Source organism: Chelonia mydas, chromosome 2 (genome assembly GCF_015237465.2).
Source record: "Chelonia mydas isolate rCheMyd1 chromosome 2, rCheMyd1.pri.v2, whole genome shotgun sequence".
Lineage (NCBI taxonomy): Eukaryota > Metazoa > Chordata > Testudines > Cheloniidae > Chelonia > Chelonia mydas.
In genome coordinates this window covers 117,688,208-117,715,000 of record NC_057850.1, presented here as the reverse complement: position 1 = coordinate 117,715,000, position 26,793 = coordinate 117,688,208, and the positions used below count along the sequence as shown (strand labels likewise).

The 26,793-nt window shown below is 38.7% G+C and overlaps 1 protein-coding gene across 4 annotated transcripts in view; it reads left to right on the top strand.

Annotated features, from left to right (window-relative positions):
* Nucleotides 1-26,793, top strand: part of GMDS (GDP-mannose 4,6-dehydratase) — a 542,341-nt gene that overhangs the window by 414,287 nt on the left and 101,261 nt on the right. For all 4 annotated transcript variants that reach the window (XM_007058823.4, XM_037893246.2, XM_043540188.1 and 1 more), the window contains exons 8-9: nt 12,984-13,102; nt 24,090-24,186. In XM_007058823.4, the coding sequence (XP_007058885.2) occupies nt 12,984-13,102; nt 24,090-24,186 (216 nt within the window). The remainder of the gene's footprint in view (nt 1-12,983; nt 13,103-24,089; nt 24,187-26,793) is intronic.

Sequence of the window (26,793 nt, the reverse complement as noted above, 5' to 3'; positions counted from 1 at the left end):
CCACTTTCTGTTAGAGGTACTGAATATGTAGTTTCAATATTTTCAGTAATAGTATGACCATTTTATGTACATTTTTGGTTGTAACTGGGCTTCTATCGCAAATGCCTTTAAAAGCATGCTTATGGGGCCTGATCCTGCAAACACTTACTACCTCGAATGGTCCCACTCTGATTTCATTGGAGCTACTCATAGTAGTAAGCATTATGGGCCTTATGCTCGCCTCACTTACACCAGTGTAAACCTAGAGTAAGGCAGTTGAAGTCAATGGAGTTATACTGATGTCAGCAAGGTCAGAGTCAGACCCCATGCCTGTCTGCAGGATGAAGTCCTTTATTTATACATTTTAAAAAAACAGATTTTGGGAATCATTTTCTGGATTTCTCTCCACATTTCTGAGCAAAAGGCAGAACTGGAATTTCCTTAGTCTACGTATGTGTATGTAACAGAGAGACCATCCATATTCTGATTTTTTTTTTTAAATATTTTTAGGGGGTGGGGAGCTAGCTATGTGATCACAAACACTGCCTCACAGACCATCATGTGAGACACCCAATGTCTGGTAAATGTGTAATTCAACAGCCTTTAGGAAATGCCTTTGAAAAATAGTTAATGGGCAAGTGCAGTGCGATAGAGCCTCAGAGTTACAAACACCGCAGGAATGCATGTTTTTAATAACTCTGAAATGTTTGTAACTCTGAACAAAATGTTATGGCTGTTCTTTCAAAAGTTTACAACTGAACTTTGACTTAATACAGCTTTGAAACTATACTATTCAGAAGAAAAATTCCCTTTATTTTTTTAGTAGTTTATGTTGAACACAGTACTGTATTGTATTTACTTTCTGTGTGTGTGTGTCTGCTGCTGCTGATTGCGTACTTCCAGTTCGAAATGAGGTGTGTGGTTGACTGGTGTTCAGAACTCTGAGGTTCTACTATATTCTTTTTTTTTAAAGATTAGATTTCTTTGCTATTTGATTTATTTTGTTTAATTATACCAAAGAACATAGTCAATATTATGGAATAATACCTATTTTAAAAATACCTATTTTTTTTTCATTGTAAGAGTGTAGATCAAAGCACCTAATAACACTTAAATCTCACATCGTTCATTTCATCTTGAAATGCCTTTACAGACATTAAAATTCTGACAACACTCCAGTCATGTAAATATCATAGTTCCCATTTTACAGATGGAGGAGCAGGAGAACTGAGGATAAATGTCTTGCTCAAGGCCACAGGGAGAGTCATTGTCACAGCTGAAATTAGAACCCTGGAGATTCTGGCTCTTCATCATTTGCTTAGACCAAGCTGAAACGAATAAGTAAGCTAATAAAAACCCAACGATCAGAATCTGGTTGAAGATCAAATTGATGGCAATATTCATGTCGGAGCTTAGATATTATAATTGAATTCCAGCCTCAAATATATGTAAACAATTGAGTTATAAAACTCTGGAGAATTGACATTACAGAAATGAGGGCAGTCGTATAACTGAAAGGATGATAATTACACAGTAGTGATAAATCTCTTGTGGCCTTTTATGATTCCTGGGTGTGCCACCATTGTTCTCTAGCGGGTAAAATGTCAGACCTAGCCAAGCATGTATGTGGGAATGTCGCTCTCTAGTGGCTGGCCTACAGAAGAGACAAGCTTTAATATTTGCCCGTATAGCTACTAAAGTTTCTCATTTAGATCGAGTGGTAAGGGCCTGTGTCTGAGGTGCTGAAATTCAGAGTTCTATCCCTGATGATGTCTGTGTGGTAGAGCTGATGATTCTTCTCCATGTGTATGCAGCACGCAGATTTATTACAAGTGTTAAGTTGTAGTGTGGTAATGTTTCTGGGTTATTCTGTGATAACGTGGTAAAACGCTTGTCACCACTTCATCTAGGCATGTGAAAATATATTGTATGTGTTATACAGAGATAGATACCAAAAATGAATACACTTAGAACTTCATATGGTTTGCATTTTTAGTAGCAGCTCTCCTGACTCTAATAGAAGACACATTTTAATTTTGTTTTGGGTAAGTGGATGTGTTTACAATCTCACACCCACAAGTCCATAGCTTTAAATAGAAATGCTTCCATAGTGTATAAAAGAATACACGCTGTTTCGTAAAGGTTTTATCAGAAATGCCAGTACTGTATTTATTGCTGGGAACAAACTGAATAAAATTTTATATTCCACTGTGCCTGCAGCTGATGAAAAGTAGCTGTATCTCCAGTTTATTGACACAATTCGAAAGCTCTGCTTCGGGCTCTGGTGTAATTAATAGTTGTTGTTATTAATGCTAATAGAGTTGTAAGTACATTCAGTGTTTTTGAAAAATGTCTGAGTGACCGCCACAGAGATTGAATGCACAGAATAAGTACAGCAAGAGGAGTGGCAATGCAGGCTTCCTTGGGCAACGTACATAGGGCACGTTAAACGTGGCCTGGAGAGAACTGCATATTAGTTTGTTGATAAGCTATTATCCATTTATGTTTGAGCTCTGTAGGCTAACATACATAATTCCGTTTCTATGATCACTTAATGCTTGACCTTTGCTGGCTGAAATTCACCTCTGTGTCAAGCTCTTTTTTAAGGGCTTAAGTGGTACATAGGTTTTGTGGTGGTATTCTCCACTGAGCTGAATTTTACTCTTCTGAGACTGGCAGCAGTTGTGTCATTTAATACCAGTGAGTTTGTGAGGTGGACACTTGTCTCCTAGCAGCTGGAGTAAGACCACCAAACCCCTTTTACATAGGCCACTGAATCAGATGATCACAACTTTGGTTTCTGTTGACCTGGATTTGAATTTGTGACATAAGGTAAAGATGCTGTATCCCGTTACCAATTCCCAGAGCCATCCAGGCTGCTCCCCGACTTGCTCCCCAGCAAATAACATTTTGGAATTATTTTTCAAACCTATCTCCTGAAATGATCTTGTATACAAAAATTAAAAATTCCACTGATCCAAAGATAAGGCTACTTTTGCATCTTGCCAACTAAGGAAGTGAATTTTGTTGAATTCTAGCTGTTGGTTTGAAAACACTGCTAGATCTGTGTTTGTTCCCAGTGCTTCACAGCCAGTGAGTAAGAGATGTAAACATACCTTTTCTCTTTTGAACTTTATATGCAGAGAACTGAAAACTGGAATAAATTAGAAGGTAAAGTTTCACTGATATTGTCAAATGGAGCACGCTGTGGTTTAGACAGCTTAATTATGCATACCAGTTTATTTTTGTAAGAATGGAACTCATAGTAAACCTCTTCCTCGGGATGAGTAAATTAACATTTTCTGTCAGCTGTTTAGATTATTATTCAGCGGTCTGAGATCACTTGAAAGCCTTTAACACTTTTGAAAATAACTGAAAGTCATACAGTGTACCGAAGCTAGAAGTGGGAGAATTTTTAGTACTTGAGGGAAAAGTGAATTTAAATGCAGAAGTCAGATATTCTGTTTTAGAGTTATTAGCTCATTCATTCTATCTCCCTGACAGTGCAAAATTGTTTTCTACATTACATTCTAGGAGTTTGTCCATTATGATTTTAAATGGCCCAAGTATTTTGATGTCCTCCAACGCCTTTGACCTAGATTACTCAACAGCCTAATAGATCTCACTTTCCCCAAGTTGTTCCTGATATTCAGTCTAAATTTTCCCATTCTTAATTTTATCCCATTACTCCTACTATAGCAATTCTTCTCCCTCCTTGATACGAATGCCCTTCAAATACTGTCAACTTTTATCACCTCCTTCAGTTACTTATCTCTTAACCAATGTGTATGTGCTGAGAGCTCTAACAGCCTGATCTTGCAAGGTCCTGAGCACTGTGGTGGTGTTATTACTTTATAGAGGCTCAATCTGAGATCAGGGCTCCTTTGTGATGGGCACTGTACAAAAGACATAGTAAGAGGCAGTCCCTAGCTTGAGGGAGTTACAATCCCAATTACAAAGGGTGGGAAGGGAAACAGAGATGCAGAAAGAAAAAGAGATTTACCCATGGTCATGCAGCAGATCAGTGGCAGAGCCGTGAATAGAACCTAGGTATTTTGACCCATGGACTGTGCTGCCTCTCTGGCCCTGAGTAGAGCATGTGATACATTTTAAGCATGTGAGTAGTCCCATTGACTTCAGAAACACAGAAGCATTATAAACGGAAACCACAATCTTTTTCCAGCCAAATGTTGCATTATAAACTTTTTGCAATCAATACCTGCATTGTGATTATTATTTTGGAGCTGATCAAGTTGTTCTAGAAACAAGCCAACACTTGACTTGAAAGTCTAGTCTAGTTTCTTGTGGTAAGATCATGGCCTTGACTAGCCCTTTCTTGGCATTGATCCCTAAGACTGCTCTACCCTGACCGCAGCCTAGGTGCAACCCTTTACTTTCATGGTGAGTAATCCTGTCAAATGGAGTCTGCTTCTTTATGAAATGGTATTTTGTCTTTCATGTAAAAATAGCAGGGAAAATTAATTCTGAAAGAAAAAAAGGGAAACTGTCAAATATCTTCTTTTAGAAGTATCTACTAGGTGGAGCCTGGGAAACTTAGACTTGCTTTATGTTTTTGTATAGCTAAGATAAACATGAGTGATGGAAAATAATTGAATGCTTTCTGTAATTGGTGCATGAAGGAATAATTTAATAAGGAATATTACCTTTGGGCTTATCCGCTATAGATGGTCCCTCATCTGCCTCAGGACTCTGTGAAATTTCTGTATGGTAGTTTGGATTTTAGTTTTTAAAGATACTAGGATTTAAAACACTTTTTTATTAATGTTCATGATCTCAGAAAGAAAAATGAAAGAAACTGAACTTATTTGCATCTTCTCTGTACGTTTTCATTGATATTACTTTCCATGTCACACACATTACTTTCAGTTTCACCACTTGAAAGGTAAATAATTGATTATGGACTTTACAAAAAAATCTGTTCAATTTTTTTTGGCAGAAAAAAATTAAATACATTAAATGGTTTCTTAATTTTCATTGTCAGTGAGATTTCCCAACAAGCAACTTCACTGCTTTATTCTGGCTCTGGCTGTCATATGAAGATCAGTAATAAAGCTTTATACAAATAGTTTTATGTATTAAAAGAACAATATTTTGACACTCATTGACACAAGCAAAAAAAAAAATCCAACACAAAATCAAACACCAATCAACCATGCTAATTTAGTGCTTGACAACACAATAAGAGCATTGTGCCTTCATCTAAAATGAACGTGAAAAGTGTTGTGTTCCACTGACGAGGAAGGTTACTCAGAACTTGACCTTTAAAGTTGATCTGGATTATGCTGCTTGTGGTTTTTAGTAATAATGCTGCCTTATTAATGTCTCATGAGTCTTTACTGAGAGTTGTAAAACAATTGGACTATCTGCTTACAAGAGAAGAGTTATACAGTGTTCCTAGTATTTCCTACTGGTGTGAGGGCTTTTGTTTCATTAAACATTGATATTGTTTTCATTTAAGGTGTTCCACAAAGATTATCAGATATTTTATTATTTTAGCGACTTTAGAATTGTTGGATTATTGTCTCTAAATATCTCACCTATCTTCTTGAAACTTTTGAAAAAATAGAAAAGGGCCTGAACCAAGATTGTGTATCTGAACATCATTGAACTTTGAGAAAGTTCACATCTGGATTCCAACTTTATGGCTCGGGTACAGCACTGAAAAATGTTTTAAATTACTTCTGTGACAATTTGTTGGTTGTAACATTGTAAGCCTCTGAAAAAGCTTGTAAGGCAAGAGGTGACAGAGAGCTTCCTTGGTACACTCTGCGGGACTTAAATATCTGGTCAGAACCTATTAAAATTATGTTAGATGTTATTTTGTATTTCATTGTCCATTATTCTATCAAGTACTGTGTGTTTTCTCAAAAGAAATTTTTCTTATCTTGAATCTGTTTCCTTTTTTAAAAAAAGTCTCTGGTTAGTGGTACCACAGTCCATTGTTTGTAACATCACTGTTGTGCGCAATGAAAGTAACTGTGACTAGACTAACAAGGACTAAATGATAACCACTGAATACAATATGCAGTGAAAAGTGGGCAACTTGTATTCAAACATGGGTATCTTTATGTTCAGCATTAAATTAGTGGGAAAGAAACACAGACAACAATAGTTCTGACTGGGCTAAATATATTTCAACTATTTACGTTTGGTAGAGAGACTTAAATAAAATTCACGAAAACTTATAGAGAATTTAGTGCTCATGAAAAGTGCTGCATTAACAGAGCTGGGAACTGCTTTGTCTACAGAATAGCCTAAATTTTCAGGAATTGCTCGTGATTTTATGTGCTCAGGTTGAGCTACCATAAAGGGACTTGATCTTCAGAGTGTTCTTAATTTCTGAAAATTAGTTGCCTCATGTTAGGGACCCAAAATACATTGGTCCTGACGTAGAGTGTCTCCCCTTTGGTGTTATACAGATTGAACATTGTTCTGTACTTCAAGCATAGTTAGTATGTCCTTCAAGAACAAACGATCACTATTTCTAGGAAACTGCGGGTTAATTTGGGTGTGTTGCCTTCCTTTTTGATTATGATTACACAAAACTATTTTTGTTTCAATGGGAAAACAAATGACTAGATCAGTCATACTCAAATGGCCCTGATATCACAGGCTAAAAAGCAGGGAACTTTTTTTTTTTTTTTTGTCAGAGCCCCTTGTCAAAATACTGCCAATACATCACTGCTGTTTTCTTTTATAAGACATAGAAGGCAGAATACACTTGTAGTTTGGGGACTTGCTGCTGTATAAGTCTTGTCCATATAACATTCTCAGTGACAAGAATTAATAGTAGGCCGAGTGCTACTATCCTTACTTAGTAAGAACTCGCATTGTGGTAAGACTGCAGTGGTTTTATATTGGCATTAGGATGGAATTAGCTTATATGACTCAGAAGGCATGTTCTGTTGTAACTGAGCTTCATTAATGTTTTTCAGCCTTGCGTGGCTGTATGTATTGTGTACAGTATCTGCATATTAAGCTATTCGCTCTGGCATACAGATTGTGTATGTATCACTGCCTCTCTTTATCCAGTGTGCTTTCATGCATACTGTTTGTATACTTAGTACATACCTATACTTTTTACAGTGTGGTGTAAGCAGTCAATCAAATTTCTGTGACTCAGACCAGTAATACCTCCTTTTACCCACTTTGAAGTAAATAAATTAAAGGGATGCTATTGTTTCAATTTAGGTCCAAAACTGAAGCTGTCAGAGAACCCAAGAAGCAAATATTAGCCATCATTCCCAATTTCTCATTTTAAGTTTCCTTCTAATAAGCAATCATTGATATCTATTTATCAAGTAGGTTTCAGAAACCACAAAGTTTCTGTGTGGGTTACATCATAAAAGCTAGTGTGGGTTACATCATAAAAGGCCCAGTTATGCCATTTAGCACTGGATTTAGAAGACAGTGGTAAGGAGCCACTTCACATTATGGGTAGGTCAGACAGGGATTGAGTCAGAGGAGGGCATAATACCTTCCCAAGCAGCCAGGGTGCAGGGGATAGGGAAGCCTGCTATTCCCCCCCAAGGCACCTGACCTGCTCCATGGGACAGTACAGACTACAGAGGGAGGTGGATCAATTGTGGCACAAAATAAATTGTCCCTCAGTATGAGTGCAGGAACTGCAATTGTGCCAGACCCTTGGCTGGCCTCATTGGGGAAACAGGATATTTTACTTCCCATCCCACCATATGACCTCTGTAACGTCTTCTCACACTTGAGGCCAAAATGTTCAGTTATGCTGCTCAGTGATGACCCCAGCAAAGTAGCTAGACTTTGAATCACCAGATAGTGCCTTGTTCAACCCACTGAATTCCTCTATCCGCTTCTAGACAGTGGAGGTCTGAAAGATTATAAAAACAGAATTGCTATAAATAACACCAGTGTACTCTTGAGTCTCTCTAACTGGTGATGTTTTTTGCCTGAGTCACAAATTACTCTCTAATTTTTGGCAGACTTGAGGTAACCTGTGCCCTCCATGCACAAAAAATAAATAGAACTAGACAGCCACCAGTCAGTGTGTCTGTCTCTGTACCGTTAGGGTGATGCGTTCTGCATCAGACCCATGCTATCTGTTAAGGCTCCTGTAGTAAGTACATTTGATTTGTGGTTAGAACATGTTTTTCATTTTGTTGCAGGACTGTATATGGTACATAGAAATATGACTTCATGTGATGCAGATGTTCTGTAGTGGTGGAGTACAAAAATTAAATCTATCAGAATCACTGGTAGCTATATTTTCTAAGTAACACACATCTATCTGTCTGACTGTGTTTAGACATCTTGTTAGAATTTAGGACTTGCCATCGCATGAGACACAAAAAAGGTTTGGTTCATTTTGTGGACAAATCAGCAATTAGCATTTTATTTCTGCAGTAGAAATCATCAGTTGTCATTTAAACCATAGGCACTCTTTGAGGTTTAGCTTTGTTTTTTCTTCTTAAACAGACAGGTCCCTAATTAAGCTGATTTCTAACAACATATTGTGCTCGCTGCCACCAGTAGAGGAGTGGATGATTTAAAGAAAGGAATCAAATAAATATAGTTAAACATAACCTTGATTAACAAGACTTGTTATTCATGGATGACAGCACAGTTAATAAGTGTTTTCTGGCTGGGATGCTGGACTGGAATTTAATGGTGAGGCACAAGTGCAACAGACTACAGATTCTCAAGACAAACACACACATCACAATCGCACTACGAGAGGCATGTACGGAATTAGTATGTATTGGCTGTGCTTGTCCAGTTCAGGTTTTCCCCTTCACTGATCCAGGTGTGAAATGAACAACACTGTGAGCAAGAGACTTCTGAATGGGTGTTGGCCTGGAAGAAAACTGGTTCAGGTTTAGAAATGTTGACTGAAATTAGAGTTCCTCACTTGAAGGGACATTTTTTTTTTTATATTGTCTTCAGAGAAAAAAAATTTTTTTAGCAGCAGTTGTAGTTAAGACTTGTAGAACAGATATCCAGCTCACGTAATCACGAAAGTGCATCCGCATGTTACACGTGCTATCTGTTCTTCTACAGTGAGTTTTCTGTCTTTAAACGTAAATGGCATAGTACTGCCTTTCGACTTTGTGAGTCACTGGTGCAGAGACAAAATGAGTTCAAATATGAAAAATATGTTTTGTACATTTGCCATTAAAGGAACAATGCAATTTGAAGAGAGCTAGAGCCTGGATAGTTTCTGTAATAGTTTTCTCCTCCTATGCAGCCTTAACCACATTTTGGTAACCCAAAATCCACGTAAAGAGTAAGGAAAGAGTTATAGATATGTATTGTGATAAGTGGCTTTCTGTCAGCCCATTAGGGATATCGAAAACAAAACAAAAAAAACACTACAGAGGAAATTAGGAAAACCCATGCCCCTCTTTCCACTTCACAAAAATTCCTAAAATATGTGACCTCATGATGGTTAAAAGATAGCCAAGAGCCAGAGCTGGGCAATGATTTTATCACAGATTGCAGCCCAGCCATGTCATGGGTCATGTGGTTCAGCATGTGAACAGGAAGGTGAGAATTGGTGAACTTTTGCCTCAGTTGTGCAGTCCATCAGAGAATAAATGGACCAAATCACTGAGCAGCTGTATAAGGAGGTGAATGGCTGAATACTTTTCACACAGAGGCCTTTGTGTTCTGGACATGATCTAGCATTATGATGGGGTGCGCTAGGCTGCGGCTTTGTAGCAATTACGAAGCCATTATCACGCTAGAACACAAGATCATTTATCTTCTAATTCAGAATGTCACCTGTTCTTCATTTACCAGTCAATAACCATTAATTATGCTCAGTGGAAATTTAAACAAAGCTGTTCCTCTCTGTTAAAACCAGTAAACCATTCAGTAATGACAATTAAATCTGGAGCTGTGTATCCCCTCTCCCTCCTTATTCTTGTTCTCGGCCTGGAGTGTGGTACAATATGATCTCTTACGGGAAATGTCTAGAAATTGATAGATCAAGGGCCTCTGATAGTATGATGAAAAAAGAGCACATTCCTGGCGCATTCTGTAGGGAAAGTATGTAGCTACTACTTATACACAGATTTCTGATTGGCTACATAATATGTAACAGCAGAAATTAACATTTTTAATGCTGAGTTTGTTGAAGTATTTTCTGCCCACTGACTTGCCTTTGTCTTTATTTTACAAAAACTGCATGCACACATGTTCAAATGAACAACTCTTTACCTCCTTGTTAAAACAGTCAGTGATTTTTTCATAATTATTAGAATGTTACTTTTCACTGGTTTGACTGGGCTAATTATAAGATGGACTGAATGCCAAAAGAAAAATAAAAGGACAAACCGTGATAAATTTTCAAGTAATCATTATTCCAAGCACCACTTTTCCTAGCAGAAACTCAGGGAGAAGTTACTTGTAGTTTAACAGCATCTGTGTTGTTTGATCATTACAAGCCTGACCCCGTAGAAATTTACCACAATGTATGCTCCAAGATTTGCTTGCTCTTTGAAATGGTAGAAAAGCATGACAAGGCCAATCCAAAAAAGCTGGTAGGAAGTTTTAAAATATATATATATAGAGAGAGAGAAAATTCATGTTGCCAAATTAAAAACCAAAAAACCCAGTCAATGTAGCATCAGATATTTATGTGGTTACTGTTTTTTTTTGTATGTGAAATATATATATTTCTGTAGCTCTCTGTGAAGCTAAAATGTGTTTAAGCATCACAGAAAAATAACAGTGACTACATAAATAACTGATGCTGTATTGACTGGGTTTTTTGGTTTTTAATTTGGCAACATGAATACTCTATCACACTAAATATATGCAAAAATTAAAATATTTGTGTTATTAAATCATAGAAAATTGCTTTAAAATCTCCAAATAGCATAGGCGATATCCTGATTTAATTACTCCTGTAAAGTCCCATTGATGGCAATAGGAGAGTCTGTATGAATTTTGACAGATTGAATAAGGACTGAGAGTCTGATCCTACAGTCTCTTATTCACTCAGATAGTGCCTACTCCTTTGAGCAATCCTATTGGTTGCAGTAGGTCTACTTAGGTAACTAAAGGTTTGTGGGATCAGGGATTGAGTTAGGACTTCAGGATTAGCCCCATGTTTGAAGTATTCATTTTTGCTCTGTTGAAGCTTGATATGCCTGCGAACCCTACAAGTCTAGTCAGATGTGAAAGAAAGGGTGTCCATGATTTACTGTAACCTTGTGAATAAAACAAAAACCCGAATGTTCCAAGAAAGATAGTATTAAAGATAGCAATTAAGACCTCTCTTGCCAGCAGAAGGAATTTCATCCGTCAATCATATATTGCTGCGTCATTGGCTAGAGAGCTCAACCCTGGGGAGGAAAAATAAAGCTGCTGCCATTGTCCCACCCAGCATGCCACATCCCTAAAGCACAATTAATGTCAAGGACATACACAGGAGTTTCCCAAAATCCCGCCTTCCGTGCACATTTAAGAGGCAAAAGGAGAGTGTTAATAAAATCTCTCAAAAATATTAAAGATTCAAAAAAACAACAGGAAGCAAAATGACTTGCAAATAGAATACTTTGAAGGGAGTATATCTTCTTGCTTTGCCTGACACTGATGTACTAAAAGGGGGATTGGGGGGAGAGAAGAATTGAACTTTTTAGGTGGTATTTACTGAGAGAAACGGAGCTGTCCCAAAGCTTTTATTAATCTGATTTGCAGAGTATCCGCTAGCATCTGGGGACCTACTAAAGTTTTCTTTAAATCTGATGTGAAGAGGTCAATGCAAATAGCATTTTGGATTACACTGTAAGAAGATGGCAATTCCTTTTACCATATGGAGAAAGAGATGAATTATTTTGCTTTTGTGAACTGATTATTTATTAAAAGAAGGCTGTGATGTGTATAGATTGCTCCCTGTTTCTAACTTAAGGAAATAAAGTGTTTCCATCACTTTGACCTAGAGTGATAGTTTTATTTTTTCCATCTATAGTTTCTGGGTGGCAGTGTGGTCTCATGGATAGAGCATTGGATTGGGTGTAAGAAGACCTGGCTTCTATTACTGACATTGATTGGCTGTCGGCCTTTAGGCAAATTATTTTACCTCAGTTTGCTTCTGTTTCCCCTCCCACCCTATGTCTGACTTTTCTATTTAGACTGGAAACTGTTCGGGGCAGGCGTTCCCTCTCATTATGTGTTTGAACAGTGCTAAGTACAATAAAGCCACACAATCTCCTCTGGGGCCTCTAGGCACAAATGTAACATAAATAACAATAGTAGAAATCTGTGAAGTTGTGATTTAGAAACAATTCTGATTTTGGTCACCGTTCTGATCTTTGCACAGCCTACGCTCTTTGAAAGAGAAGGAGAAGTTAGGCAAACACTTAACAATTAGTATTTCCATACATTGAAAAAGGGAATCTTGCTTGCTGTACCTTGAAATGCATCTCCAGGTGTGTGCAGGAGGAATAGCTGAATTTGAAATAATGCACTATGAAAATATTGGTCCTTGATTTTTTGTAGTCCTCTCTGTCCTGTATTTATTTGGGTTAAATCTAGTTTAAAATAGTCAACTGTGTATTTGACCACAGTTAGGTAGTTCTACATTTTTGCCCTACTGACAACATTCCTTAAATTGGAGCGGGGTATATAATATTTTGCTTTCCATTACATGTGAATAAATGTAAGGTTTATAATAAATGGGTTCTTACTCCTAAGCAGTACTGTCTACTTTTGAACACTGAGTCTTGATTTCAAATATCCGCCACAGAAATCCCTGGTGTGAAACAAAGAGAAAATCAGGTATATTACAGGCAATTTTCTGTAATGTGAAATAATTCCAATTAGTCACTCGTAAGAGTTGCGCTGATCTAGTTAACAGCCTTGTGTTAAAAAGTTCTAATTTCCCTAGTTGCATGCATACATATATCTGATTATCTGCAAATCAAAATGTGGTAATATAATATCATGTACAAAAGGGCCCACTTACAGGTGCACTTAATCTGGATTTGTTTATCTTTCTGCAGGCTATGTGGCTGATGTTGCAAACGGATGAGCCAGAGGACTTTGTCATAGCTACTGGGGAGGTCCACAGTGTTCGTGAATTTGTGGAGAAGTCATTTAAACACATTGGGAAAACCATTGTGTAAGTATGAATGGGAGCTAGCAGCAATGGGTTTCAGAACCCTATCAGCTACTGACATGTGGCTTTGATTTTGCCATTACATCGTAATATTTCTTTTGTATTCTTTTTCACTTTCTGTGTTTGTAACATAAGGCCTCTGGATGTGAACCACTGACTCTCGCTCACCCTCTCCAACCGCAGGATATTGCTCCAGCACCCGCCCCTCCACCAAAAACAAATCTAGCAAAATTTCATCCACTCCAGGTGGGGTAGGTTGTAGATATCTCACCTCAGCATTCTTATAGGCTGATCGTTTTCCATTGTAAATCCCATCTCCTTGCCCTCAGCTCCCCAACCCCGTTGCCCTCCATAGTCTGGGAGGGCTGACCTCCGCGGCTGAGATTACAGTGCTATACTATTCTGTACTGGCTCGTAGGGAAGGGATGCTTGAGACGCATTTTATTGTTGGTGCACTTTTGTCCTCATCACCAGCCCCGAAACAAAACCTGCCACTCCAGCCACATTCCCGGACTCCGCCCGTTTAAGATGTGACACATGTAAACGCGGTTCCTTTCCGTGTGGCAGCACGTCGGCCTCGCTGCTGGGACTATATAGCACCATCGCTCTGCATTCTTCTTAGTTCTTGTCCTACTGAGCCATAAAAATGTTGAGCTGCGGGTGCAGAATGTTTACAGTGCATATTCTACATAGTTTGACTGAAAATACAAAATTCCTTCTCAAGGCCAGATAATGAAATCAGGCTGGTTTTGTGAATGCTTTCTGTAATTTATATTTTTATTGTTTGTTATTTTTTCAATTTCCCTCCTTCTTTATCTTCTCTGGGCCCCATGCATCAACATACCAATCTCAGCTGGAAGAGGGAGAGGAAAGCCACAGGCTCTTCCATGACGCTAGCACCAGGGCTCTTCCTCAGGCCATCAAAGACACTGGTGCAGCTGGTGAACTTTTGACAGGGCCAGTAAGTTTTACTTGGGAGCAAAAACTTGACACATTCAATAAATATGCAGAAGTGCACAGATATATACAATATTATTTGAACAGTCAGTGGGTGATTGGATAGATAATAACATTTTCCTTTAATGAGTGTTAGCCTGGTTTCAATTTTTGGCATTTACTTTCAGAAAAATTCAGAGAGGCAGTATAGTTATGAATTTCCAGCCCAAAAGCTTGATTTTAGGATATTTTTCTTCAAATATTTATCATCTTTTTTGATTTGCTTACCCACCTTCTCTACCGCTACACAGTTAACAGTGTGAACTTTAACAACAGTGACATTTTTCAAGGGCACTAGGAATTGTTTCCTCTCTTTTTTTTTTTCTGTCTTTATTAAGTTTCTTTTTTTATGACTGACTTTCACTGGTAAACATTCTTTTAAATTGAAAGCAGGTGAAACATTAGTGTGTACTGTGGAAATTGTTGTTCTGTACAGATGCGTAATCTTATGATATCCAGAACCCTTTCTTCTGTCTCCTGTTGTATGTTGCTCTGCATTAAGAAGAAGGCGACTTGGTGGCCAAAATTTTTAAACGTGGATCTCTAAAGTCAGGCACCAAAATTCATGTTTAGAAGTGCTGGGCACCCACTTACTTCAAGTCTACTCACTTATTTAAAATTAAACACCCTACTTTAGAGTTTTGCTGGACTGGTCTAGTGTACTCAGCACTTCCAGGATCAAGAGCTAAATGTATATATTCTTGTAAGCAAAAGAAAAAATAAACTCTGAACTCATCTGCCCTGCAAAGGAAAGGAATGGTGATTGTGTGGAAAGCAAAAGGGAAAGAATTTTGCAAATAGCTCCTATTATAAATAATGAGGAAAACCCCATTTTCAAAAGTCACTTAGTTACTAAGGCCTCTGCCTTCCATTGAGTGTCAATGAGATGTAGGGATTTTAGGCTCCTAAATCACTTAGGCACTTTTGACATTTTTGCCCTTTTACATAGAATTTACTAACTACTCCCATAAGCAATATCTGGCAATATTAATATATTCACTTATAGAAAAGGAGTACTTGTGGCACCTTAGAGACTAACCAATTTATTTGAGCATAAGCTTTCGTGAGCTACAGCTCACTTCATCGGATGCATACTGTGGAAAGTGTAGAAGATCTTTCTATACACACAAAGCATGAAAAAATACCTCCCCCCGCCCCACTCTCCTGCTGGTAATAGCTTATCGAAAGTGATCACTCTCCTTACAATGTGTATGATAATCAAGTTGGGCCATTTCCAGCACTAATCCACGTTTTCTCTCCCCCCCCACACACACACACAAACCCATTCTCCTGTTGGTAATAGCTTATGTAAAGTGACCACTCTCCTTACAGTGTGTATGATAATCAAGGTGGGCCATTTCCAGCACAAATCCAGGGTTTAACAAGAACGTCGGGGGGAGGGGGGGGGGACACGTTCTTGTTAAACCCTGGATTTGTGCTGGAAATGGCCCACCTTGATTATCATACACACTGTGAGAAGAGTGGTCACTTTAGATAAGCTATTACCAACAGGAGAGTGGGTTTGTGTGGGGGGAGGGGGTGGGAGGGGGGGAGAGAAAACGTGGATTTGTGCTGGAAATGGCCCAACTTGATTATCATACACATTGTAAGGAGAGTGATCGCTTTCGATAAGCTATTACCAGCAGGAGAGTGGGGTGTGGGGAGGTATTTTTTCATGATTTGTGTGTATAAAAAGATCTTCTACACTTTCCACAGTATGCATCCGATGAAGTGAGCTGTAGCTCCGGAAAGCTTATGCTCAAATAAATTGGTTAGTCTCTAAGGTGCCACAAGTACTCCTTTTCTTTTTGCGAATACAGACTAACACGGCTGTTACTCTGAAACATATTCACTTACGGATCAAGTAAGGTAATGTGTTAATATAGTTTTTGCTGTTTGGGTGCATAAAAAACTATGTATATTATTTAGGTGCTAATGACTTTTGCTTTGAGAATAGCGCAGTTGTGATAATTTTAATGTAGTTTCCCCAAATAATCTCAGCTAAATGGTGTTGATAATAGGGATAGACAAACTTACTTAGTTTAATGTAAAAACCCACCTACTCCCCATCCCAAAACCATTGCTCATCTCTCAAACTGAACTAAATCTAAAACTTTTTTGAGGTTTGGGAAAGATTTTTTTTTGGAACCTCCCTGATTTTCTAGGTCCCAGCATGGCCTGTATGGCTTCCCAAAACATTCTCTCTCTCTCTCTCTCTCTCTCTCTCTCTCTCTCCTTACTAACTACTGTCTTCTTGGCTGGATGGCTGGCAATCTTTTACCTCTTTGCTGAACCCCTGATGGCCGTTATCTTGAAATTGGAAGAGGTGGGGTATTGTCTTTGGGAATTAACCATGCAGTCCCCTTCTCCACTCTAGTAGGTCATATTGATCTGCCACTTTAAAATTAATGATGCACCAAAGACGTGATGCTCCAGAATGCACTGTGATCATTAAATCAACTCCTGCAAGAAAAGCTGATTCCTTCCTCCCATCCTCCCTCCTTGCAAGATCAGTTTTTCATGGGAGTTATGAAATTTCAGGATCTCAAATGGCACTCTTGGGAATAAGCTCCTGGCTGCCTTTTACATTTTTAAAATGACAGCAAATCTTCCCACTACTGTCCCACAGTGCACCAGTGGTCTTTCGAAATCCACAGCTTCTGTAAGCTGTGCCCTGAAACTGTAGGATAAGTATTCAGAATGCAATGCCTTGAAACAGTTCATGAAAGGGCAAGCCTGCAATGGTTCTTCAACCCCTTCAGCTGGGCTAATTTGTGTTTGTCAGCGTAGTAACAAGTGTCTGTCCTCCAGTTCAGACACAGCCATCATATTTTTGGTTGCTTGAGATTGCAGTATATGGTATCCAGGAAAACAGTTTTGAATGCTCCATCACCACATTTAAACTTCTCTCATCATTTGTACAGTCATTTTTCTTTCTAGTACATATTAATTTGTGCAGTTAAACATACAGTACAGACTAATAAACCTTTCAATAAAGTTACATCATACTCTCCTAGTCAAAGATTACAACATTTTATTTTACCATATTATCTAGTCTAAAACATGAAAAAAGGAAAATGTTAGTACATCATGTAAACAATTAGATATATAGCTGCAACAAGACTAGCATATTATTTCTCTGAAATGTAGTATAAAATGAACACAGAGATTTATTTTTACAGGTTTGGTTTGTTTGGATTTTTCTCTTAACACTTTTTTTTACCAGGAAGAAATTTGAAATGATATTTATAGAATGGCTCACACTCATTCTAATTCAGCCTTTGCACTGACAGGAAAGCCTCTGAGCTACAAATATTTCCCCCTGTAAGCATTACACTTTTTTTTCTTTTTACTTTCCCTTCTACTTATTACTAATTAAGTAATAGTAGGGGAAAACACTTCCCTCCTATAATTTGAACTACAGCAGGGTTAAACCAAACAGGCAAACGCTTGTCTTGACTAATTTTCTGTCATTAATCTTATTAAATTAGAACAGGATTGCAAGATAGCCTGAAACCACTACAGCACTTAGAATTCTTTGCAGACTACTGTCTGCAAATGGCAAAAAAAAAAATCTATTCAGGGAATGGAAAGATTTATTGTGTTTTTTTTTTATGTTGTTAATATAAAGCTGCATGTACATTTGCAACAGAAATATGCATTGCTTCAAGGGCCAGAATTAATGCAAGAAGATGAACATTTTACCACATTCATGGTGGCTCCATGTTTCATGCTTTGTGATGGTTAACTTGCCACCTAGTCTGTAATGATCACCCCACAAATGGGATTCCCTATAATAAGAAGAAGGTCTGATGAGGTGAGCCTCTGGAAACCAAGGAGTGTTTCTCTCTCAGTGATGTGGAACAGCAAATGGGAGGTGGAACTGAGAGAGAGGGGCTTTTTTATTTTAAAATGGAAGGTTAGAATTAGGGTGTAGGAACATGTGAGAAATTGGAAGGACTACTGAAGGAATGCAAGCAGACAGTGCAATGATAGTGATGTGGGGAAGGGGAAAGGGAGCCGTCCAAAGACTTCATGAAGAGTCACTGGTTTCACATCTGGCTTTTGACCACAAGGTCTTGCTGTCTGGCCAGTGACTGTGTGTTGTAATTAGCAGTATGAGAAAATCAGAAGCTTTCAGATCAGGAAGAAAGGAACTGAAGCACACACAAACTGAAGAAAATGTGAGAGTGAAGGATGGAAAACATCCGGCAAAATGCGTTTGTTTAGATAAATTCATACATACTGTTTCCTCCTTTTGGTTTTTTTATTGTTGCTTTTTCTTTACATTAGGTATTGTAATATCACTTTAAACACTTCATGACAGGCATTCGAGTCTCCACCTTATAAACCCGACAGGCATTTCTGCCTCCCCTGAACTCTCTGATAACATGCGTTTTAGGAACTGGCAGGTGAAATAACTGCCCCAATCTGCCTCAGACTGATTCTGTTTTGAAAACTTTATTAACATTTATTCATTTTCATATGCCAAAAGTGCTGAAATACTGTGAGCGGCTACTCGCGTGATATTTCTAGCCTGGCCAGAAACAGGAAGTACTGAAAGAACTTTCACAGAACCTGATGCAAAATTTGGGGATGGAAATCTTGCAAGAAATCTGTTTAACTTGGTCAACAGGGAGAAGCATACTTTGGCAGGGTGCAGTAGCCCCATCTGATCCTTGATGAACAAAGAGTTAATTTCAGTTGATTTTCTCCTCCTCCCATTGTACAGATGCTCATGGAAGGGAAAGCTGAGCTGAAGTTAAGTGTTTTCACCAGTGACCAGGCAATGACCATTCTCCCTGTCATTCATCCAAACATTTTGCGTAATCATCTGATCTAAACCTTCAGACCTTTTGAGATTCACAATTGTTAAATGAAAACATTTGCTCCTGAACACAAGTGTTCCTAATAGGATGCAGACCTGCCAACTCTTGCAATTTTATCCTGAGTCTCATGATATTTGGTTGTTTTCTTAAAGCCCCAGCTCTTGTTGTCAGGTGGTTTTTTCGAGAATCTCAGGTTTCATTTTTTTAAGTAAATTTCTAGCCCTCACAAAAGCTTGAGCAGGTGAACCCTAGAAGTTGAAAAATCAGAAGGCAAATAAAAAGCTACCAAAAATATATTATTTAACAGTCTCATTTTTAAGACAATTTCATGAGTTTTTGGACCTGTCTCATGATTTCTGAACACTTGCAGTTGGCAATATTGGGAATGTACAACTCCATTACTCTAGTGTGGTCAGTCAAATTATAGATATGGGGGTCCAATTAATCAAACCACTTGAATACATGCTTAAGTTCATCCCTGTTCAACAAAATACTTAAGCATGTACTGAAGTTCATCCCAATTTAAACAATTTAGATTAAGTTGAATTAGGGCTTGTAGAGTCAAATTTAAAATCTAATCACATGCAATAATTTTGTGACATGACAGGGTGGGGTCCCACTCCTGTCTCTTTTCAAGCAACAAATCACTCAGAGACCATCTTCTGGTCAAACCACCTCATGGGTTAATCCACCGTGTTCCCACCACCACCTGTGCAAACTCATGCAGCTCTGTATTTATAATGTCATACAATCCTTAGTTTGATCAGCCGTGGAGTAGGGAGACAGAAGGTATCTTCTCCCTGAAAGATCTCTCCTGGCTCTGACTGTGAATAGCCTATGGATCTCTCTCTCCCTCCTTTTGCCTTTCCTACCTCTTGGATAATGGGCTAATTAGCCTTTGGGCTCTGCTCAACCCATCCCAATTCACCAGTTAGGCACAGCTCTTCCTAGTCAGGGCTACTCTGGCACACTACTTGTAGTTGCAGTGACCGGATTGCTGCACCAGCTGCTGTTTCCCAGCACTCTGTCACAGACATGCATTAATAGTCTGTGTTACACATACTGGGTTACATTTTATAATACACGAGACCAGATCCAATGCAGTGGGCAATCTAAAGGAATATTGGTGGTAAACTCAATAATCTGAAAAGTCTGTGCAAGTTATATCTCCTGACAGCTGTGAGTGATGAGTGGGATTTTCCTAAAGTTTTGTTTTTTCCGGGTTCTTGTGAGAGGTTTTATTTTTAATCAACTTCTCAAGAACCCCAGAAATAAATGGAGAAAACACATGTACCATTGCAATCACAGTACATTTCAATGTCATGGCTTGTATGTGGGATGAACTAGCAGTCATGTTTTGGAGAGAAGGGAGGTTGTATGGTTTTATTTGCATATTATCTTGCTGCTGATTAGGATGGTGGTTAAAAAATTGCAGGGGAAATCCTAATCTTCAGGACTAAAGAGGAAAAATAATGGTTTAAAATCAGTAATATGCACAACCCTAACAAAGATAATAGTAACCTTTTAAAATAAACTTTTACCTCTTCTACTGAGTCCAACAGTATGAATGTTCATGAGGTGAGACTCCTTTTACACTCTGAACCCACATTTGAAACTTGATCAATTTTTTTTATTTACATGGAAATTTCTGAGGCCTCTTTGTAGGTGGTGTCCACTGTGCTTAAAAGTGACTTCATGTAATATAAGTATTATAAGACACGCACCACAGGTGACTAGGTGCCATGTAGGGATAGCCTGGAAGTAAGGGCTGTCAAATCCAGGTTATCAGTAAGTGAAGAAAAAAGATCATCATCCCACGTCCTTCTTTCGAGGTGCATAGAGTTCTGGAATACAGCTAAAACTATTATCTATTATGAAGGACAAACCACCATCACAGATCCTTCCCCAAACACCCTGCTCTTGGTTTGGAGGATGTGGTGATCAAATCATTGTGGTGGTATAGTCACTGTCTCTAAGCGTGTACGTGTGTGTCTGCCTCTAAGTGTGTCATGAACGCATAGGGCCAGAGAGTGTAAGGTCATGGTTTTGACTCTAGCATTGTGGGAGCTCAGTTTCCAGCCTGCTTTAATTTAGGCAAACCCTGTTTAACCCAACTTTCATTAAATGAAACTCTGGGTTAACCTAGAGTCTTCCCCAAATTCCACGAGTACATTTTATTGCATTGTCAGGCTTCAGCCTTGTGAAGCAAAACCTTAGGGGATCACTACTAAGGAAGGGGATCACTATATTAGGAAAAACTTTTTCACTATGAGGGTGGTGAAACACTGGAATGCGTTACCTAGGGAGGTGGTGGAATCTCCTTCCCTAGAAGTTTTTAAGGTCAGGCTTGACAAAGCCCTGGCTGGGATGATTTAGTCGGGGATCGGTCCTGCTTTGAGCAGGGGATTGGACTAGATGACCTCTTGAGGTCCCTTCCAACCCTGATATTCTATGATTCTATGATTCACTAGGACTGAAGCACCTAGCTATCTAAAACCACAGTGGTATGAAGGTTTCTGATGTCTCTTTTCTCTGACCCCAAGACCTTGGGTTAACTTGGCTTTACCTTTTCTAGATTATTAACTGTTCTGAACAGAACATCACTGTGTATTAAAAGAGATTTTTCTTGTGATTTTAAAAATGTATGTAGCAGGTTAGATTAACGTGCTCTTCATATCTAGTCTGTATCAGATGTAATGTCCCATTTCAGCAAGGTGGTCTCTACTGGTGTAATGTGAGTGTCAGTGATGCCAATTGTAATTAAAAGTTCTGTTTGCAGTTGCATCTTCCCTTTTGTTCATACTGAGAAATGCTTCTTTCCTTATGAACTTTTCACATTATTGAGCAAAGTGGGTGGAGTTTTCCCTTAGTTATTTCTATTGTTGTAAAACTTTGATGATGGTAATAGTGAGTGAGTTTCTGTTGGCTCTGAAGAGCCTTTTTTAGACTGTTGGGTATTAAATGGGTCTCAGTGACCTCCAACAGCAACTGACGTCTCCTAGTCCGAGCACTTCCTGTAGTTTTCCTGGTGACCGTTGGTTTTCTATTAAGCTCATTTGAGTCCTACTTAGTTTTAGCCTTTGCCCTTTAAAGGGAGGGGCTAATGTTAGTTTTGGCTTCTGAATGAAAATGTTTCTTACAGGCTTCAAGCAGAACAGCTGCAAAAAAACCCAAAACAAAAGTTAAATCACAAATCATATTTAGCATCCCAGTGTTACTCTTTACAATGTTGAATGCAGTACAGCACTGCCACAAACATTAGTGCAGTTAATGTCTACAGTATACAAAATTAAGTGTTTTCAGCCCCAAACATGCAAAAGCCTTGAGTCAGCCCTCCCACCCTGCAAAAAAAAAAAAAAAAATCATGTGATTGGCTTAAAAATCATGAGATTTAAAAAAAAAAGTTCTTTTATCTGCCTGATGGTTTCTGAACCTATAGGGTGCACTTAAGTCACATTTGCAGGTTTTCTCCAGAACCATGTAGACTAAAAATTTACTTCTTTATTTGTTAATGAAAGCTGAGATTCTTATGAAATTAAATGCTTCCAGGAGCTGAAGCTTCAGGAAAAATACCATATATTGTGTGATAAAATCACAAGAGTTAGCAACACTGAATATATTTCAGGTAAAGGGCACGACTGGTAAAGGGAGATAAAGGACACTTCTCTCCTGTTGCAGATGATTGAAACTGAGTAATCTAAATCTAAATCACAAGTGCTGCTTTTCAGAGAGTACTTGTGGCAGCTTAGAGACTAACAAATTTATTTGAGCATAAGCTTTCGTACTCCTTTTCTTTTTGCGGATACAGACTAACACGACTGCTACTCCGAAACCCACAAAAGCATGGAATTTCACCACCACCACCCTTTAGTGCGAAGTATTGCAACACACCCACTGTTCAAAGCTCCCATGCTTATGCACAGGCTTAAAGGAATAAAGATAGTTTCAGTCTTAACTCCGAATTTTTTAGGTTTCATGAGTCAGACCTTAATATTTTTTGATAATTTATTTTGAAACAGGCCAAATCCGCAGACTTCAGATCTGGACTTTCAAACTCCCCAAAGTTAAGGACACGTTGGCTCTAGTGGTCCAGCAAGCCATTTGTATTATTCTTCAGATCTTGCCAGTTTGGAATGTGCAAATCGTGTTGGAAGGATAAAATGGGAAGCACAGATACAAAATGTTTCGGTACACCCAACAAGCTCCTACAAATTACATTAATATTAGAGTATCAAAGCAGGAAGGAAACTAATTTAGGCCCCAGTTCAGTTAGACATGTGCCTACTTTTAAGCATGTGGGTAGTCCCGTTCACATTGGGCATGTGCTTAATTACCTGGATGCATTGGGGCTTAAAACTGAAGAGCCTTTTCTTGGCCTATGTCTTAAAAAGCTAGTGTGGCACAGATGCGGTGCTGCAGCTGCACTGTTGTAGCACTTCAGTGTATGCACTCACTATAGCCATGAGAGGGGTTCTCTTGTCGTAGTTAATCCACCTTCCTGGAAGGCTGTAGCTAGGTCGACAGAGAATTCTTTTATTGACCTAGCGCTGTCTGCACCAGTGGTTAGGTTGGCTTCCCTACATCGCTCCGGGGTGTGGATTTTTCACACCCCTGAGCGACGTAGATGGGTCAATTTAACCTTTTAGTGTAGACCTGGCCTTAAACTGAGCGTGAATTAGAATATGGCAGGATGGAATAATAGTGCTCTCGAACAGAGCTCAGCTTTGGTAAATTAAGAGGCAGATAAAAGGTTTCCTGTGAGTTTTGCCTTAGCTGTAAAAACAAAAAATATTTTTTAAAATAACATTTTTATCGACTTCATACTAAGCAATGAATAAAAAGCATGTGGGCATATCTTTTAGAAGATAATAAGACATTGGAAATACCAGTAAGGTGCTCATTTTATTTTATTTTAATTTTTTTTCAGCCTTGTGTGTTTAACTTGGAAGTCCCATGTTTTAGGACTTACAAAGCCCATGGACTTCAAAAGCCATTGTTGCTCCATTCTGGTCAAACTGCTGCCTTTGTTCCTAGAGCTAATGAGTTTATACAGTCCTGCAGAGAGAATTGACACCAGCCTCAAATAAATGAAAACAAACCAAATGCTACTAAGATCAGTGTACTAAAGTAATTATGGGTTGATTAAATGTTTATCTTCTTTACAGGTGGGAGGGAAAGAATGAAAATGAGGTAGGCCGATGCAAGGAGACTGGCAAGATTCATGTGACCGTCGATCACAAATACTACAGGCCAACTGAAGTGGTAAGCAAATGCCTTCTCTCAGCTTTGCAAATGAATAATCCAATCATTCAGCCAATAAATTGCTGCATTTGGCCAGCTGTCTGTGGAAATGGTTCTAATTGCACTCCTGCTGCCAGCTTTCAAATGCTCTAAATTAGGTTCCTCATCAGCCCTCCCCCCGTAGCAAGTTATCCAAAAACAAACATAACAACAATTTCTGGAAAAAATCTGGAGGGCCACATTTGCAAGGCAATAATTGACACAGCTGCGGTGTTTAAACTATTGTACTTACACAGGACAGAAAGAGCATGTATGAAACTTCACCATGCAGGAAACTAACAAAAGTCAAATCAAAATGTTCTCTCTCTTTATTTAAAATGCGGTATTTGATCATCTCTCTCCTGTTAGGAAAAAATGAAGAGAGGTGCGTTGATAAATTTGCATTTTAAAATATTTCCTCAATATATAAAATAAAAAATAGCTTGTAGCGTAATCGATAAACTCCCTCCATTGAATAGCCTGGGTAAAAATTCCATTTTTGTGAACTTTGATAGTATAGTAGTTATGAAATACTTTTTTTTTTTTTAATGTTTATAGGGTCCCACTTAGCAAACTCTTCCTCTCATAATACTCTCAAACTTTTATTCACATGAGTACTCCTATTGAAGTCGACAAGGATACCATAAGCGTGGTCTGCTAGATGTGGCCAATAATGTGTTTGTTCTAATTGAATAGAGAACTCGTGACAAAAAATTAGTGAACGATTAGTATGCAGCCAGGTGGGGTCATGACAATACATGGTGCTGGCATGGGCGCCGCCCAGGTTTTTACACCCAGAGAACAATTGTTGACTGTGTTAACGGAGAGTGGATGTGCCCAAGAAAGGATGTGTTCTGTCTCCTGGGGAGGACACTGACAGCCCTGCTGGCAGCTGACACAGCATCAGCTGTCCCTGGGTCCATTCAGAAGTGCTGGCATTAACTTCCTGATAAGAGTGAGGTGCTACAAGAGCACATTTATCTTGACACAGATTGCGGGGGTGGGAGGGGAGGAAGAGGAGAGGTATGTTTATGAGTGACCAACCGTTCCAAACTGAAAATTCAAAGAGCAATAGAAACTTTGTTGTAAATAACTATTCAGAATGGCTGGACTCTTATACCAGAACCATTTCAGAAGCTAAGAAGTCGTTAAGAATTGCCTGTCATTCTTTACTTGGGCAAGGTGTCGGAGTGATAAGAGGGACATAAAGACAAAAGGACTTGCTGAACAGGAAAAGGACACTTCACCCAACAAGTCTGTGCTGTATAAGACACCACTTTCCTGCTTTGTCATACCCCCAATACTTTTCTCTTACCTTGCAAATACATATTCACTCCCCCTAACTCATTGGAATTAGGTATCTGCTTCAGTGACCTTACTCTAGTTCTACTTTACTCCATCTGTTTGCTGCTTTCTGCTTGAAATAGTTCTGTCCAGGATCTCTCCTCTCTGCCTTACCCGTCCCCCTTTTTTAGAGCACGATTTCTGGATTTCAAAACCTTCTGCACTGTGAATAGATTGTTCTATGGCTGTGTTATTGCTCTAACAAGTAAGCATTGATTCTTCTCAGGACTACTCATGCAACCACTGATTTGTGCACCTGCATGGGTATATGTGCTTACAAATAAAGGCTTGCAAGTGCACTTTGGTGTTGGTTTCAGAATGGTAGCCATGTTAGTCTGTATCAGGAAAAATAGTGAGGGGTCCTTGTGGCACCTTAGAGAGTAACAAATTTATTTGGGCATAAGCTTTCATGAGTTAGAGCCAACTTCATCAGATGCACAGACTTTTGAAAATACAGTCCTATTTAGCTAACATAAAGATTTCTCTTGAACCATGAGAATAAAATAAATCTTTAGTGTTTCCTGAGAACAATAAATAATCTGAATTTTGGAACCCACCTAACTGCCACAGCTATAGTATCTCTGAGGTCACAGTATCCTTACTAATGAAACTGGAACAGAATTCACTGTTGCAGAGTAGCTCTCACAAGGGTATGGTACAAAAATAAATATCAGTGAATGAACCTCAAAGAAAAAAAAAAAAAGTTTCATTGTGCATAAGCCCTGAAAAGTTTTGAAGGTTACTGGAACTTCTCCAAAACTTTTTATTTCTTTGCTTCTCCCCTTCTCTAGTTTCCATTCTCTCCTTCCATTAACCTCATCTCTACGCAGGCTTCCTATTTTCATATTGCCATTAAAAGATCCAGGAGGGCTGCAGAGCTGCTCTATTAAGATCTGGAGCACTCCAGGACTTTTCTGGGTCAGAGGCATGTGTTTTGAGGCACCTCTGTCCCAAGGAAACCTCAGACTGAATCTTCATTAAATCCTAAGCCTAATAGTGAAGTGGCAGAAGCTGTTAAATTTCATGATGGGCCTGATGGTGGATGCAGGTTGTAAGGGGACTGGAGAGGATTTATCCAAACCTGGGAAAGGACAGAGGTTTGTGGCTGGCTGGCTGTTGTTTTACTCCCAAATCAAGTTAATCCATCCATATTTACAATATTCAGAGCAGTCAGCAAAACATTTAGGGCTTCTGCAGGGTGATTTGTAAAATCATGGGTCAGTACAACTTTAAATGCACAGCATT